We start from the raw sequence: 18,326 nt of genomic DNA on the forward strand, positions 1-18,326 counted from the left end.
AAGAGTCAAAGAATTTAGTGACACATCCAAGAGGAGCTTGGGAAGTGGACGTTGGCCGATTGTGCCAAACCACTGTAAAATCATCGGTGTCAATTTCTTTATTCCTCTCCTATTTAATTTTGCAATTAATTTGTTGATATAGTTCATTGCATTCAATTAATTGCTACAACATGTGCTTGAATTTGTTTCACTTTATAAGTCATTTTGAGGTAAATGCATTTGTATGAAATTCTTGTGTAAATTACTTATTAGCAAAAACTTTATTAATTTGCTTAATTGGATCCACTTAGTTCAAAAATTTCATTAATGTGTCAAACCCCTATTCACCCGTTCTAGGGTTGTCATACCGATCCTACATATGCGACTCAAATTATATTCTTTCATAGTCACTACACATATTATAATATTTACAAATTTAAAGTAATACACAATCATATTTAAATTTTCCAGAAAAAAAAACTCGTTCTAATAAATTTAAATTTGCAAATTTTATCATTCAAAACTTTCAATTATATATTTAATTGAACTATAAGCTTAAACTAATGGTACACTTTTTACTTATCTATTTTATTTTACTAATTCACCTAATAAGTTTTTTAAAAATATGTCATTGATAAAAACGATAAGCAAACTTTGAACACAACTTACATTGCATTAGTACACATTAATATTTTGGTCAAAAACTTGTCATTCTTTTTTTCTTTTAGAAAAAGAAAGAACGACTGACATTGTTTGTAACCTATTAATCTTATGTCAACGTACGTGATAATATATTTTCTTTCAAATAAAGGCCTACCATAAAATAAAAACGACTACTTTATAAAGTGTAAGATGTCTATTGACGAAGAACTCCTATTTTTTAAAAAAGTAAAAATTACCCATTTAGTATTTTTCAAAAAAGAAGAAAGAAAACTCCAAATTTGACTCAAAATAAAAAGAGAGCAAATGAAAAAAACAATGAACTCTTAGGTTGCTAGGGTGTGAAAGCAAAGTGAGTGGAGCATATTGAATCATAATATTTTATAAGGAAATTATGGTCCCATTCAATTAAATGCATAATTTAATAATTTTAATTTATAACTTTAACTGTCAAAATAATAAAACTACATAAATATATATATATATATATATATATATATATTTATTTATTTAATAAAATTCTTTCAATATTTTTTCCTTTTTATTCTTTTAGTTCATGGTACATGGACCGAAATTGGTTGATAATTCATATTTTATGTTAGTTGAGCTTACTAAACTCTGTTTATGTTGATCATTATTTAAGGACAAACAATTTTAAGATAAATTGTATTATAGTAAACTACTTTCAAATTAATTTTTTCATTTAGAACATGGGTGAATGTGATAGGCTGAAAAATCGAGTCAAACGACCAAAAGGAAATTGATCAATCCGAGAGGGGTCGATTAGGGTTGGTTTTTGGAAGTTTCAAGTTGAGAATTTCCAGAAAGTATTTATAAGTGTTAAACCGACCAACCCTTACTCCTTGATGTTGAGATCTGTTTGAACATTTACTAAACTGATTATGGGCGATCCAGTGACGATTTTGTCAAAAAACCGACTCTGACCAAACCAATGATCACCTCTAGAATATATGTATAATATATTTTTTAAAAAACCATCTCAAATGCAATTTTCTAGAGCGCTTCTTACAACTTGACAAGTTTTAAAAATTAAGCTGGTAACTCAAATTTATTACTTTTGCAAAGACGACAAAAAAAACAACCCCACTCATAAAATGTAAAAAAAGTACTGTTAAATCTGATACACACGATGCCCTTTATACACTACTAATATACAAATAATATACTCCATTCACAACACCACATTTGAAAAATGGAAAAACAATGTAACGCACTTTTAAATATCCCATTTATATTTTGCCATCAACTGAAACTTTGATTTCTAAATTAGTAAGAGATGCCCGAACTCAATATTCACAATTTGTAAAAGACGTGAGATTGATAAATCTTAACATAACTCAACTGGATAAAACATAAATCGTAAAGTAAAGTGAAAAAATATAAATACATGAACCATATGCAAATAAGAAGAGACGTTCAAAGATATATAAGTAGGGGAAGGAAAAGAATAACAAAATTGTAGCAAGTAGTAGCACTTTGTAATAGCAAAGTACCCCTAAGTTAGAAGGACATAAATGTTTGTGACCATAAAGAGAACTAAAATAATAATAATATACCATATTATAAGCATATTATATATATATATATATATATTATGACAAAGACAAATTAACTATTTATAATCCAACCGCACGTGCTATCGCACGTGAATGTCGCCGTCAAATTAGACTCCGCCAACCCGACCCGAACGGCGTTATGATTTTTTCCCCAAAAATCTCTCTCTCTATATTTATCATTTCTCTCTCTCTCTCTCTCTCTCTCTTTTTTTGTTTTAATTTATTTAAAATTAAAAAACAAAACAAAACAAAACAAAACGAAACAAAAGTGAAATAAAATAAAAATAATAAAAAAATTTGTGGAGCTTTCAGAATCTCCGTCGTCTTTCGTATTTCCTATCCATTTTGGTCACAGATCGTCGTTCTAGGGTTTCATTCTTGTATTTGTTTTGAAGCTCTATTTTGGATTTCTTAAGCCATTGATTTCAATTTTCGCTATCTGAAAAAAGGGTCGAACTAGAGGAAGTGTTTTGATGGTGCAGTTGATGAAATCCGGGAGTCGTTCTCTTGATCCCGATATGGCGTCGTATCGCGACAAGGTGCCGGTGAAACTGGAGATCGAAGATTCTCTTGAAGAGGAACATGGTCCCTTCCCCAAACGATTGAAAACGGTCACGACGGTTTCTCCGGTATGTGGTATTGGGTTTTCTTCTGCTTGGTTACGAAGAAATTTTGGGGGTGGTGCTATATTGACAAGTGAATGTTACGCATTTCAACGTTGAAGTTGATTATTTATTAACTTTTTTTTTTTTTGATGGAGATTGATCTTCTGTATTATTTTTTTTTTTTGGTATTTCATTTATTTTTGAGGGGGGAGATGATGCGCTTTTGATTGTTGAAGAGTTATGGTTGAAATGTTTATTACAAATTATGATTTTCTCATCAGTTGAAATGATTTTGGCCATTTTTGTTTGTTGTTTTTGCATGATCTTGCCAAACTTGAAGCAACAAAGTGATGGTAACGATGATTTTCCTGTACCGCCTTCACAATATAATCCGCTTGATGAGCCTAGTCCTCTTGGTTTACGGTTGAGGAAGAGCCCTTCATTGTTGGATCTAATTCAAATGAAGCTTTCACAATCGACTGCTGCTTCAAGCGATGTGGCGGAATGTGAAAGCTTTAACTCTTCATTGAGAAAGGAAAATAAAGGCACTATCATTCCTGCCTCTACTGATAAGTTGAAAGCTTCAAACTTTCCTGCATCGCTTCTAAGAATTGGTGGTTGGGAGGTAAAATCTATTGATCTCCCTTGTGCATTTAATCATTTTTAAATGTTGTGGATGTTAAGTAATTGAGGTCATGTAACTTTGACAGTATAAATCAAGATATGAAGGTGATTTGGTGGCAAAATGTTATTTTGCTAAGCACAAGCTTGTATGGGAAATTCTTGAAGGTGGGTTGAAGAGTAAAATAGAAATCCAGTGGTCTGATATCATGGCCTTAAAGGCCAACTGTCCTGACAATGGACCTGGTACTCTGAATGTGGTGGTAAGCGCTTCTTATTTTTGCCTAATCCCTTACTTGCTCGCTTTCTCTTTTTGAAAGACATGAGAGTTATTTGGGAAACTTCTTGTATTTATTCTATGACAGCCTATTTCTTTTGTTTTTCTTTTATGTAGTTGGCTAGGCAGCCCCTTTTCTTCAGGGAAACAAACCCTCAACCAAGAAAACACACTTTATGGCAGGCAACTGCTGACTTTACTGATGGCCAGGCTACTATTCACAGGTATTGCTTGTGATTTTACCATCTTTGAAGACTATAAAATCCTATGCCTTATCACTTTCCTTTTTCTGCTCTGTGTATAAATTTACTTCTCAATGATAATCAGTGGTAGAAATCTCTCTATAGTAATGACTATGGATATTCTTCATGTCTTTTGTCGTTAATTTTTTTAGTAGAGGAACCTCTGTTTTGATATATCATTTCTGAGATGCCTGAATGAAAGAATTAGGTTAGACTGTCACTTCTTTATCCTTCATATCATTCTCTTCAAGTGCTGACTGGATTTTCATTTTTCATATCTTGGGTGCATGAACTCTGTCTTTGGCCATTTAATTTTCTTTTTGCTGGCCATTTTCCATCCTGTAGGAATGAAAATCATTACAGAAATCTAATTTTGTGATTTTTAGGCAACATTTTCTGCAATGTCCTCAAGGATTGTTGAACAAACACTTTGAAAAGCTAATTCAGTGTGATATGCGTCTTAACTTCTTGAGCCGACAACCAGAGATAGTTTTGGATTCACCATATTTTGAACGAAGGGTGTCTGTTTTTGAGGATCCAGAACACCAAGCAGAAAATAGTAAAGGATCAATCGTATCTGTTCTGACGGATGGTACCTCGCCATCTCCTCAGCAATCATCCCTGAAAATAGAACAACAAGACTCTACTTGTACCACTGTAGAACATCACTCTCAAGAAGCACCATCACCTTGTTCAGGTGACAACTTATTGATTTGCTTTTCGTTATATGCATTTTAGTGGATATTTTTTAATATTATTATTATTCTTTTGTATTTTGTTATTAAAATATTATTGAATTGAATAAGTTAAAAAGTAATATAGAACAGGGCCCTATGGAGAGAATCTCTTTAATATTGAAGATATGTTAACTGAATAGCCAACATTCAAGATATTTTAACCAATAATTCTAGTTTTCTATATTTATAAATGGAAAAAAGAGCGAGGATGAATGAAGGGTAGCCCAGCAATCTACCCACCTTATCATCCATACTTGACAACAAATATCTTATAAAGCTTGTGAGTTTAAATGGATTTTGCTATCAAAAGGATTACATTCTGGAGATATGTGTTTTGTGGAGAATTTAGCATGTTTTTTCCACACCACGCCATTCCACACCATATTTCTATTCTTGATTATGTACGTGTATTGTCATGGTTGAGTGATGTGTTCATTCTATTTAATTTCAAGGACAAAAGGAAAAAATGTTCTCTATTTTTGAGTTCATGAATTCTTGGTGCAAAATCGTGCCACTTGCAAAATGTCCTGTGAGTCCAAAAAAATTCACATGGTGTCAACATCATGAGTTGAATGGTCAATATTCCTTTTCCATCCACATCTCTTGGTTATTTCATTCTGGAATCTTTGAGTTGTAACTTTTGCAAGGATTTCGTCAGGAATTAGTCCAACCAAATTTTTGTTTGTTTCCAAAATATCTGTGCTCTTCCTTTGTTATTGATTAAAGATGGAATCTTGTGCCAGCCGAAGCAAGTGCAAATTTTGAAGTTGGTAGCTCTAGAAGCCCAAGAAATTGGGAACAAATGAAAGTGCCCGGGCTCCACCCGTCCATGTCAATGAGTGATCTTGTGAACCACATTGGGCACTGCATTTCAGAGCAGATGACAGCGGCAAATCCGTCATTTGCCAATCAAGGACCAGAATACCAAGACATACTAGAAGACATTACACAATATCTGCTGAACGACAACCAATCCACAACTTCTGATGAGAAATCTCTCATGAAAAGGGTCAATTCTCTCTGTTGCCTCTTGCAAAAAGATCCAACTAATCCCACAACTCAGAACTCACTGTTCAATGATGAAAGTCGAGGCGAAGGACCCGACGGTAGGAAGAACGATAAAGTTGGTAACATATTAAGGGGAGATATCAAAGCTTTTGGCGAGGACGTAAAAGATAACTCCGGCACTAAGCAGGCAGTCGGTATGTCTAGGAAGGATTCGTTTGGTGAATTGCTTTTGCATCTTCCTCGAATCGCTTCTATCCCGAAGTTTTTGTTCAATATCTCAGAAGAAGATAGTGAAAGTTGAAGTTAAAAGTTAAAGTTAACGTCTCTGGCTGAAATGTTTCTTCTGTACATTGCTTCAGAAATCGGCATCGAGACGATTTACAAGCAGATGAGTAAATCTTCATGGGATTCTGAAATATATATTGATGAAGAATCCTGTATGTGTAATTTCATGTATTTAGGCAATTTATGTATGTCTACACCCGTTTCAATTCTTTCCCATGTAATGTTATGAAACCAACTTGCATAAGTTGTAAATGGAATATCCCTTGATGAATCAATCCATTTTAGAGGTTATACAATTTGAAACAAAATTAGCTACATATTTTGCTACAGTGCATGTCCAAAATGTTACTGTTCATTTTCTAATTTCTTGGAGTAGAAGAGAGAATATCATATGGAAGAAGAGAGGAAATCATGTGGGTAAGGGTCAAACATCGAGATATTAACGATAAGGTGATACTTAGATATAAAAATGTATTCCTAAATTAGAGTTTTTGACATTGATTTAGTGATACTTTTATTGTCTTATAAATATACATAAATATAACAAATTATCATCTATTAGTCCATATTGAATTTGAAAGTAAAAAATAAAGATTGAATTCTTAATTTAAGTAATTTTAACACTTCCTATCAATTTTTTTTTATAGAAAATTAGTTTATAATTAGTGTTGCTGAACACCAAAAACATTTGAAGTTCTTTCCTAATCCATCAAAATCTCAAAGGCAACCGAAGTGCACAAACACAAACAAAATTTTCTACTATTTTACACCATCCAAAACATATAATAATAACTAAATCAAAATTTTAGCTAAACATTTTTCCAGAGCTATCAATTTTAGAACAACTCTCAAACTAAGTATCGCTACAATAATTTTCCAAACCTCTTTTGTACGGGAAACTTGTTAAGAAGTGCATTTATTATTGATCACCTACTATAATAAAAGTATAAACTCTAACCTTTTGTTTTTACCAAATCTCATTTATGATTGATGGAGATGACAAGCGACTGTAGTGGAGTGACCAATCACAGGCGACAGACAAAACCATTCGTAAGGATTGATTCTGGTTAGGAAGAGATACCACGTTCAATTGATCAAATAAATTCAAAGGCACTATGATGCTTGGACAATTTATAGCAAGAAAGCCGAGAGTAGGGACGTATCTAGTTTTGGAGAATTTACGAAGTTAATAATGATGACGTATTACTTTCGTGTTCTGTTTTTACCTTTGCTTTTCAGTTACTTGTTTGTATTAGTACATTCTTTAGATTATCTCTGCATTAGTATATTTTTTAGATTATGAATAGATAATGATAAGTGAGGTCCTGTCTCACCTAAATCTAAACTTATATTTAAAAAAGAAAGATTTCAAAGAAATAAGAACAAATCTCATTGTAATCTTATTCGTAATCTTATATGTAAATTGTTGGTGATACTTTTCAATTTGTAAATTATTGTTGACACGTAAAATCTCTTTGGAGGTGGGAGATTCATCTATCTATATAAGAACAAATCCCTCCCTTAATGGTCTTTTCTAACTCAGTCACATACCATATCTATTAGTCTTAACGCAATAACAATCGAGCTTTTTCCACCTATATCCATGGAAAATTGTAACAATAAAAATGAAATTGTGATAGAAATGGTTGATCGCTTGAGGAATCCACATATGACAATAAATATATCACATGGAAAATTCTAACAATCTGCCATAAAAATGTATGATTATCACAATCGAGCTAGCATTTCGATAGAGATGCCATCTCTAACACTACAAGTTATAAAAATGTAATCCTGAAGAGGTCATCCATGCAAAAATCAAAAGAGGAAGAATCAGAAAAGTGAAAGGAGTTCCGAAAAAACTTGTAAAATCTGAGAATAAAATTTTGATCGAGACATGGTATGAGAACTTAGCTGAGCACTGGCATTTTGAACTAAATATAATATAGATATGAAGTCATCAAGTAGAGTCAAACTAGAAGGGTAGATGGCAATAATATTCACAGTTTTCAACACTGAAGTGTTTTAAAATATTTACATAGAGAGATGGGTATAAAGTGAGGGGGTTAAAAACTCATTCCACCATCATTTTGTACAAAAGAAAAATAAAAAAAAGTTCACCTCCCAACAATTGTTCTTCAATGTTATTGTTATGTACACTTGGGATCTTCCATCATGTCAGACTCTGTTGTTTGCAGGGATCAGGAAGCTGTTGAATGAATAGCAGTATCCGGTAACATCGCTACGGTCACTATAAAATATTCACACCCGACCGGGAGACCGTATGGGTTCGAAGATAAACCTGAATTCAAGGTCAACCTGTCAGTCCCCGAGTCGGAGATCACACAATCAGTTTGATCCACCGTACCATGATCACGCCGAGGAGAAGGCGGTGATGGTTTCACAGTTTGGTGTTCAATGTGGACAATCTGCCCAACAATGTAGTTAGAACGAGTTAGGAGATTGTCAGCAAATAGAGCCACGGATTCAGCAGACAGGTAGTAGTTGGCACAATTACGATTAATTGCCTCATAATGCCCAGCTGCATTCCGAACGAATGCAGCAATCTCATGGACTTCCATTCGACCAAAAGAAATCTTCTCCTTGTTTGCCTGTTAAAGATGGCGCAATTCAATTCAGTATATCGCTCCAGATTATGAGCAATCTGAACCTGAACTTAAACCAACAACATATTCAAACAGATTACCTGTTTCTCGAGTTGATGCTTCGTGTACAAAGTTTTAACAAGCTCTTTCTTCTCTTCCAGTTCTTTGACAAGCTGTTCGTTGGTAGCTTCAAGCTTTGCGTATTTCTCGTGTTGTTTGACCAAATGTCCAACTCTTTCTGCTATAGCCCAGATACATTGGCGGAATTCATTTGTACCATCATTTTCATTGTCACTGCCAGAACTAATAGAATTCTAGGTAAGTTTCGTTAATTAAAAAGGATACTTGCACACAAGAAGATCTCTAGAATTCAGAATTAAATGTAAAGGGAAAATCGAATGGAAATGAAATTACCTTCTAGAACTAAATCTCATAACTAGAAGAAAATGACCAATAGCTCAACTTATATAGTGTTTATACTATCAACTAGTATCAAACTTGAGATTAGAGGTTTGACTCTTCCATCCCGCATATTGTAAAATATAATAACAATAAATAAATCTCATAACTAGGCGGATTCTTGCGGAATCTTATATATTATATATAAGATTGCACACCATAGTACAAGCGCATTTTAAAATACATGAATATTTAAAGAAAAAAATTGAAAGAGCAGAAATGCATTCATTTGCATGTAAAAAAACAACGGAATACAAGGAACAAGGTGCATTTGCTCCTCTCCTTTTAATGCGCTAGGGGAATGGTTTGGAAACCAGCAACTAAGCGGAAAAAAAAACAGACTACTTACTTGGCTAAAGATTGTGCTAAAGTGCGTAATGAATGAGCAAAAGCAGCCACTCCGTTCGGAGCAAAAACATAGGATTTTAGTCTTTCAACGTGGCCCCGCATCTTCACAGCCGACGTACGAAGTGCAGTATACTCTGAAGCCCTACGAGCAGCTGCACAAAGATGAGTTTGAGCTTCCTCTCTCGCTTCATGCAGACAATTCTCCAAGTGGGCACAATTCATCTGCAAGGATGGATAAAGAATGATTTACAACGATGACAAAAACCTTCAACAAAAATCTGCATTGACGTGGAAAAGAATTATTGATCATGATGATGAAAACTAAAATCGAAATAAAAGACCACTGTTTGACAAATCACAGGTATAGTAACGTAAAACTAATCTTGGGCTTCCGCTGTTAGCAATCCAACTCAGAACTCATGGAAACTGAAGACTAACTAACTGTCAACAGAAAACTATGGTATGATGAAAGCTCTTTAAGCTCCTTTAATTTCAAATATCAATGAAATCTGTTTCTACTTTAAAAAAAAACAAAAAACCATGGTAGTTAAAAGGAGATACCGGAAAGCCTACACCAATGTTAATCTAGGATTCTAGATGCATTGAAGTTTTTAATTATTGAATATCAAATAATTCATTCACTTCGCAGGTGGGCACGGTATTATTGAGTTTGAAGCCAGTCCTCTGGAACTTATAGATGAAAGGGAAAAAGACTGAAGCCTTTTTATCATACTCACAATAGAAATATGAAGACTAGATTATACATATAATATCAATTTTTAAAATTAAGAAATTCTAGAAGTTTTCTAAAAGATTGTGGAGAAAAGAGGATTTTTTTATAGATATTTATAAACAGTACATATTATACTCACAATGATCAACCAAAACATTAAATAAAACAAAAATTCACACCTGAGAGGTAGTGAAAAATCATGGGGAAGCTTGACAAAGACAAAACGATTTTTTTTTTTTTTTTTTTGAGAAACTGAACTTCCAATGCAAAAAGAAAATGGCAAAAAATATTTATCAAGGGGTGACAGTTAATCTCAAGGTTGGCAAACTGAACAACTTATTACATACATAAATTTTGTGCCACTTATCGATAGCTCTGTTTATATTCTAAGGAGAGGGAAATTTTCTACCAACTCTTTCATACACACAGTTACTCTCCAGCATGCTGGCTTACGGAGGTTGGTCTTTCATTTGGGGAGAATTAGGCCCACTACCCAGTTTGTTTGTCCAGGAAAGTGAACGATTGGTTTTCGGAAGTCCTTCTGAGTTGTGGGTATGAAGAATAATTCCTCTTTGTCACACCAAATTTATATTCCTTATTTAGGGATCATCTGTTGTTAAGGTCGAGAAAGGAGTTTGGCCAATATTTCAAAATGACAAATGGGCAGGTTCTCTTGAAAAAGGATCTGTTCTCTAAATTCTTGGCAACTTCTGTTCTTAAAGAAATAACAGCAAAAAGGACTGAAATGGAACTTCCAATTCATGAAGTTAAGAAGATGCAAGGATAAAGAAGAGCAATATGAAGTTTTCAAGGACCTACTAGGCATAAGATTGAAAATTTAGAAACATACAAGACATATTTGAAACTTCAAGAACCAAATAGATACAACCTGAAAATTTTAGGGACTAAAGTTGTAATTTAACATAAAATTTAATTCAAACACATTTTATAGTGTGGTCAAACGCATCCATGTTCGACTGCTAGGTAAGGATTAAGGGCCACAGGCACAGTTCCAGAAAGATAAAAGCAGAGGGATAAAAGGTAACCACGAAATACTTAATTCCTCGTTTTCCAACAGGACACTGATCAGCTAGACATTTTCACTATAAACAAGAAAAGGGGAGAGTGATAAGGTATCCTCCAAACACGTAACATGCTACTGCTGAAAAGCTTCACAGCTGACATGTATTAAAAATTAGAATAGCTACAACCAAACGTCAATCAAATCCCTAGTTTGTCCTAAAAGTATTGTTGGTTCTTTTCAAATAAAACCCTTGACTAGTTTCCAAAGAGTTAAACAAAAAGCGATGGGGTTAATTCCCATCGGTAAGCCACAACAAACAACCGAAAATACTAAGCTACTAGCTGAATCCAGCAGCTACTTTTAAACTTGCAATGAAGAAAAGATGGTTCTCCTCCAATTTAAAATTTTAGAAACTAACGGAAGCAGACAAGTGGCCAGCATTTATCCACACCCCCAGTATCTGAGAGTGGAGCAAAACGATATACCATTATCATCCGAAGTTATATCCAGATTCAAAAGACTGCTTCTAAAAAATTTCCCCAAGAGAGCTAGATTTTGGTCACAATGACAGCCATTCTGATAAAATTAATTTAATATGCCTAAAAATCCCCAATATATATTAGTAAGGTGATCTAACGAATTGGGTTCAGAGTCGATATTTAATCTAACCTCCATCTTGTTCATTGGTACAGTTGTTCACGTAAATCAAGACTGAATCATACCAAGACAAAAAGGCTAGAGGATCCATGCATATTAAAAAGAAGGAAATGGTTGGATGGATAAAAGTGAGAAACATATGAGAGGAAGCCAGAAATCACAGAAATGGTAAAAATGGAACGCAAGGCTGTCAAAGCATTGGTCACTAGTTATAAACAAAGTTCCAAGGGAGATAAATCTTTAACAGGCGATCAAAAGGCCCATGATCTAGAGCAGAGCCTAGGGTCGTTACTGGTGAAAAATAAATAAATTAGTACCTGAGATTCATCAAGAAGCTTCCTACTAGCTTCCAACTCTCTCTTCAGTACGACAACCTCCTCCAAAGTACCTTTAAGTTTGGTTTCAGTTTCACTCAACAAAATGGTCTTGTCTGCAAGCGCATTTTGCAACTCCAGCAGAAGGCCATTTGGAAGATTAGATTCCAAATTGGGATTTTCTACAGTTTCACAAGGTAAGACATTCAGAGACCGAGGCATGCTCTCAGCTGTGGAACTGTTCGTCAGAGATATTCCCATCTGCCCTACTACTTTATCTCTCACATATTTATCATTGTCTTGAAATTCTTCACGATTTGGTTCCATCATTGAGGAATCCAAATGAGGATTCTGATCACCACGGGAATCCAACATATTTTCATCCACTGCTTCACGCACTCTGCCTGGCTGTTCAGCAAAGAGCCCCAGCTTAACATCCAGTGAATTTGAGATGCAAGAAACCTCATCCATTGGCTCTGAAGTAGATATACAAAGTGCAGGGGCTTCTGGACCACCTAAGATTTGTGGCTTGCAATCACCATTCTTTACAGCCGAAACTGAAAAATCAGACACAACATTAATAGAGAGACTTTGCCCCTGCACATACTGATCTGACAGTCTTTGCTCCAATTCTTTAATGCGTCTTTCATATGATTCACACTGCATTTGCTTAGTTTTAAGCATTTGTTGAAGTTGTTTTCCATATTCATCTTTAAGATGCAGGGCTTCAGCTGTTTTCTCAGCAGCATTCTTTAAAACACTGTCAAGTTTGCTATCATCACTTAAATCATATTCAGAAGAAAATGAACATATGGTGGCTAAAGCAGACGCAAGTTCAGCTTTCAATTTTGCATTTTCAACTTCCAACTTGCTGGTTCCAGCAATCTCTACTAACTCAGAACCTTCAAGAAGCTCACCAGACCCATAACTCTCAAAGGTATCCTTTGAACTTTCTTCAGCCTCAACAGAACTCAATGCTCCAATCGACTTTATAGAAGAGTCCTTAGTGATTCCTTGCTTCTCGTTCTTCCAAGGGAATCCTAACAAATACTCGGGGGCATAACGGTCAAGGTCTAAGATACCAACATCAATCAAACATTCATCATAAGGAGATATATGGACATCACACGGGTTAGGAATATCATTTAGTCCCATGGATTCTATCACATCTCTTGGAAAGTATCCACCATGTTCCGTCAGAAACATCTCGCGCCTTCTAACTTCATCATCCCTCTTTCTTGCAAGCCTTTCAGCCATTTGACCAGCCATACCCATGTAAAGCTTCATGCAAGCTTTCCTTCTCACAACTTCAGAAAGACAAGCTCTATAGGCTGGACCAATCCCTCTCACTAACTTTAGGTCCATAAATAGGTCATCCTGACGCCCCATCGCCTCTTTAAAAACAGGAAATTGTAATTTGACATCCTTGATGATGTAAGAGTTATAAGCGATCTTTTGCATGTAATAGTGCAAGAAGTTGTTCATTTGATTCTTTTTATCCTTACAAATATCAAGTAGTTTGGAAACTGCACGATCACAAGCTTGCATTCTTGGCAGATGATTTTTGTCATGGACGTCATACATAGGACCCAAGGCCGAAACCGCATCATGAGGACGAAGTGAGGAAGATAACTGACAAGATAAGCAATCATCCACCAGTTTCTTTACAGTGTCAACATCTTTGCTGCATTATGCACAAGCAAAACTTTAGAGTCATTGTAAACACACCTCAACGGTTCTTTTAAATTTTTTGTGTGTAAAAAACCATGCCCATGGGGAGAGAGAAATGAAAGAATACACAAAAGCGCAAAGAAAAACAATAAAAGAGAGTCTAATCCTAACTACAGAAAATGACTCCAATCCAAAAAAAACAAGACCATGCTCATAATTACAGAAAGACATAATAATGACCAACGTCCACCAGGAAGTTCAAACGTAGCTATTGCCAAACGCACTTAATAACTAGTGTATTATATGTGTGAACATGAACAACATTCCAATTGTACCAGATGCATGAATCATTCAATTAAAGTAATAATATCATCAATCTAAGAAAGAAGTGACTGACATAAGAAATAAGTATCGAATACACGAAGAGAGGATTGGAGAGGAAGGAGGACCAACGCCTGCAAGGAAGTATTAAACCTAGCAACCTCCCAGACACATTTGAACAGTTAATAACTACTGCAACAGACATGGTTTCTATGTTCAAAAAACTACTGTAATAGACATGAAAACATGCACAATTTCAGATTGTACCAGATACATGAACACGCGATTGAAGTAGCTATCATCACCATCTAAAAAGAACTTACAAACATAAGTGATAAAGTATTGGATATACAGAGAGAGGATCGAACAAAAAAGAAAAGGAGGTAAACTTTTAATTTTGGGGGGGGGGGGGGGGGGGGGGGAAGAATTCACACGCCAAGGACAAAACCAGATGATATTATGGACGGTGTGAATCTTGAGCTATGGCAGAAGTAAATAGAAGCTAACCTCAAGGACTGCATTATACTCTTTTGGTCGTTGATATACCGCTGATGCTCCTTTATATTCAGTTCCAAAATTTTTATAGAGAAAGAAGCCCTGCTGGAAAATAAATCTTCAACTTTCCGCTTAACCTCGTTGAATATGTCCTTAAATTGAAGAACTTTGTTCTCAAACTGGCTGTGCGAACTGCTGCAATTTTCTGCTGATTTCCGCAAATTATCTTCCTTTACAAAATCCAGTAAGCACTTGCGGTTGGCTGTTTGTAAGGCAGGATGAAGCTTAACAGACCTCAATTTCTCAATGTCTCTATCCAAATTCATCAACAAATCAGAATGAACCCGATGCTGCTGCGAATACCGCTTCATGAAATCTGTGTAGTTCTGAGTAATCATTTTATAGTATTGATCCAAATTACCCCTTGCAACTTCTATAGCTCTCTCTTGAACCTTCTGCTCTCGCAATAGCCTCTCACAGCATTCATATTTCATCACTGTACTACTGTATATCGTATGAGCTTTGTGATAATGGTAACGAAACTCACGCTCATAAGAAGGCAAAGCCTTCAAAGCAGGATCTGATGCATCATCTAAAGGATGGGAATCTTGAGAAGAAGAAGGTGATGGTGGCTCAACAAGATCAAGGATATCAATCTGCTCCGGTGGAGGCGGAAGCGAATTGCTTTGTAGCCTGGTTCGATCAAACAAGAAAACTTCCCGATCATCAGCTGGAAGCTTATAAACCGAAAGGGGTCGCTGCGATTCAAGTCTCACATCCAAAGAAAGAATAACTTGATCATTACAGTTAATCCCAGTGACCGACTCAATCAAACGCATCACATCCTCAACCAGCATACCCTCGTGACAGTCAAGCTGAAATGAATGTCCATTCTCAGAAACATGAACCAGCAACTTGCCGCTGTTTGCACCAGAATCTGTCACGCTTGAGCTCATCTTATCCACAACGAAGAATCTCAGCCACAGGATGAAGACCGACAAGATAAGCAGCCAAATTAAACCCTTCCTTTTCACAAAGAAAAGTGATGAACCAATCCGTCGTCTACGGCGGAGGCACGGCAAGGAAAGTCAAATCAACCGTTCTTCCAGATTACGCTCCGCCGTTGCTGCTAAACTTTAGAATTCCAAGCATTAAAAACCTTAACCCTTAACTAAAATCCGAAATCTCGAATTGCTACTTCACTGCTAAAAGTACCATGATCTAAAATCCCTAAAAAAGGCTAATATCGTCTACAGAGTTCTTGTTTATCAACCAACCTTCAAAACTACTCAATTCAACAGCAACCCCCACAACCTTCAACCGAAAATACCAATCCCCAGCAAAATAACCACGAAGAGCTAACAAAATCTGCTTGATTCCAACGTCTCCCCCGGTAAAACCCTACTAATCAATGACCGACCCACCCCACCCCCACAAAATCCTCACCGAAGATAACTTGATTTCCGTCCTTATTCACAAACTTCCTTAGAAGAACACGAAAAAAAAGGAACGAACCAGCGGATCATCAAAACCAAAAACCAAAAACACTAGGGTTGAAGGAAACAAACAGCCAACAACAGAAGAAAGAAAGGTGTGGAAAATGATCAAAAAAGTGATAACGTGAGGAGAATGATGAAGGAGAGAAATTTGATTCTTGACATAAGACAAAACTTCTACGAAACCTTACAACAATGTGATAATACTCAATATAAAAATATTAATATATGAAGATGAAATCTACGGGGTTTTTTCTTTTTTTTGTGTGTTTCATAATCTTCAACGAATTTTGCTTGTGGGTTCGGTTCTGTCTTTGGCTATTGATTTGAATATGGAAAACCCATGAAGGATGAAGGTTCTTCAATGGCGGCCACCACCATGGGAAAGCTTTTTTCTTTCCTTCTTCTTCTTGTTCTATCTTTAAAGTCCGGGGCTGTACGAAACTTTGAATGAAGCGAAGCAAAGCAAGAGCCCAGGGGCTTTGCTGTCGTAATGGTTTATTCAATCTTGGAAATTCCAATCATTTTTCCCAACGCGCACACACCTATATATATATATATATATATATATATATATATAGTCAAATTAATTAATCAATTACAATTTTTTAAAACAGTTCCATTACTCTATTAATCCTTAAGCCAAAGTAATCTCCACAATTGTTGTAAAAAGATATTAATTAATATTGTTATATCATTCAACCAGAGATTCGACTATGCAATTTTGGATATGTCATATACATAGCTTATATCATTTTTACGTGAATCCTGGATTAATCTTTGCTTATTTTGGCTTTACATTATATACACTTATATTTATTATCCAAACTATTTAAAAATACCCAAATACAAATAATTCTTTGAAAAAATCACCCAAATCTAAATGATACAAAAAATAAATTATAAATTTAACTAAATCTTAAAAAAATTCTTTCAGATCCATCAGATCTAAACTATACATTGAAAGAATATATATGGTTGAAGGAATTATTCTATTTCGTAAATATTTTGATTTTTCTATTATTAATAAAATGTTATCTTTCTTTCGGTTATTAGGTATAAAATAACATAAAAATTTATTATTGATTATTGATAGTCTAAATAATTCTTTTAATAATTAAAAATATGTTTTCAAATATAGCAAAATCAACAACAATAAATTTAAAATATAACAAAATTTTAAATGGATTGACGTTGATAGACTTTTATTGTCACAATAAATTTTATTATATTTGTATATATTTTCAACTGGTTTTTTATTTGAAATGTTTTTTCTTATTTAGATAAATCTTAATGAAATTAAATGAGGGTTATTTTCGAATATAACATAAAAAAAACTAATTTTCTTACCATATAGCAAAATTTTAAATTAGATAGATAGACCTCGGTAGACTTCAATCAATGTTTATTCATATTGATATAATCTAAAATTTTGTTATATTCTTTAAATATTTTTTTCAATTTTACTATTTTTTACGATTTGAGAATTCATCGTTAAACAATTCAATTTAATTTTCCATCCCCATATATAAAAATAGTCGATTTATTTTTTATTTAAAGTGATTAAATAGTCGATTAATATAATTATATATTTAAAATACTTTTGGAATACATTTTCATGTGTTTAATTTTAAAAACAAGTCATCTAGGAAACAAAATTGAAAGGTTTTACAACCACTTAAAATAGTATTTAAAGTGTATCTTAAATTTTTTATTAAAAATTAAAATAAGATTAAATATTTCGAAAAACATTTTTTTCAAGTCAATTCAAACGTACCATCACAATAATTATTTAATTTTATGTTCTACACATAACATTGACAAAATATTTATTATTTATACCTATAATCAAAACCGATCATAAATTATTATATTCAAAAACTAATTGGAGAACATGACCAATCTTAATAGTTAATATTGTAATCTTTGAAAGTATTATTTAAACAATCACAACTTCTAGATCTTTTTCCCCTAAAATTGTATACTATAAAATTGGTATAAAGAGTTAATTAGAATTTTGATATTGTTTTTGTAATTTTCGAACTATTGTTATATTATATTGTGATAATGTATAGCTTTTGAATGAATAACAAACCTTATATGATTACAATTTTAAACAAAACTTTTAATTTTCTTAATGAATTATCTTGATTTAATATAGATTTAAGCGAGTATATTTTAAACATAGACTAAAATATTTATGAAATGCAG

At 34.1% G+C, this 18,326-nt stretch overlaps 2 protein-coding genes across 3 annotated transcripts; one reads left to right on the forward strand and one right to left on the reverse strand.

Moving 5' to 3' along the window:
* Nucleotides 1-2,428: 2,428 nt before the first annotated feature.
* LOC103493516 (uncharacterized) lies at nucleotides 2,429-6,266 on the forward strand. The gene is made up of 6 exons (XM_008454286.3): nucleotides 2,429-2,845; nucleotides 3,162-3,446; nucleotides 3,532-3,705; nucleotides 3,837-3,943; nucleotides 4,348-4,658; nucleotides 5,442-6,266. Exons 1-6 carry the CDS (start codon nucleotides 2,690-2,692, stop codon nucleotides 6,005-6,007), a joined length of 1,599 nt encoding a protein of 532 aa, XP_008452508.1. The 5' UTR covers nucleotides 2,429-2,689; the 3' UTR covers nucleotides 6,008-6,266.
* Nucleotides 6,267-7,956: 1,690 nt separating this feature from the next.
* LOC103493522 (autophagy-related protein 11) lies at nucleotides 7,957-16,652 on the reverse strand. Of its 2 annotated transcripts, none has more exons than XM_008454307.3 (5): nucleotides 14,632-16,652; nucleotides 12,136-13,816; nucleotides 9,406-9,626; nucleotides 8,699-8,891; nucleotides 7,957-8,603 (listed from the first exon to the last, which is right to left on the reverse strand). In XM_008454307.3, exons 1-5 carry the CDS (start codon nucleotides 15,573-15,575, stop codon nucleotides 8,193-8,195), a joined length of 3,450 nt encoding a protein of 1,149 aa, XP_008452529.1. In that variant the 5' UTR covers nucleotides 15,576-16,652; the 3' UTR covers nucleotides 7,957-8,192. The 2 variants fall into 2 exon arrangements, with proteins under 2 accessions (XP_008452529.1, XP_008452521.1); XM_008454299.2 differs by having other exon boundaries at nucleotides 8,699-8,900.
* Between the last annotated feature and the right edge of the window lie 1,674 nt (nucleotides 16,653-18,326).

Source organism: Cucumis melo, chromosome 5, assembly GCF_025177605.1.
Source record: "Cucumis melo cultivar AY chromosome 5, USDA_Cmelo_AY_1.0, whole genome shotgun sequence".
NCBI lineage: Eukaryota > Viridiplantae > Streptophyta > Magnoliopsida > Cucurbitales > Cucurbitaceae > Cucumis > Cucumis melo.

What these genes read in the sequence shown, in the direction of transcription:
- LOC103493516 (XM_008454286.3), top strand. Translation starts at nt 2,690, where the DNA reads ATGGTGCAGTTGATGAAATCCGGGAGTCGTTCTCTTGATCCCGATATG. An exon ending in TAAGAATTGGTGGTTGGGAG is followed by an intron (nt 3,447 to 3,531) that starts GTAAAATCTATT and finishes TAACTTTGACAG; the next exon opens with TATAAATCAAGATATGAAGG. An exon ending in CTGGTACTCTGAATGTGGTG is followed by an intron (nt 3,706 to 3,836) that starts GTAAGCGCTTCT and finishes TCTTTTATGTAG; the next exon opens with TTGGCTAGGCAGCCCCTTTT.
- LOC103493522 (XM_008454299.2), bottom strand. Translation starts at nt 15,575, where the DNA reads ATGAGCTCAAGCGTGACAGATTCTGGTGCAAACAGCGGCAAGTTGCTG. An exon ending in AGTATAATGCAGTCCTTGAG is followed by an intron (nt 13,817 to 14,631) that starts GTTAGCTTCTAT and finishes TGCATAATGCAG; the next exon opens with CAAAGATGTTGACACTGTAA. An exon ending in TTAGCACAATCTTTAGCCAA is followed by an intron (nt 8,901 to 9,405) that starts GTAAGTAGTCTG and finishes GAATTCTATTAG; the next exon opens with TTCTGGCAGTGACAATGAAA.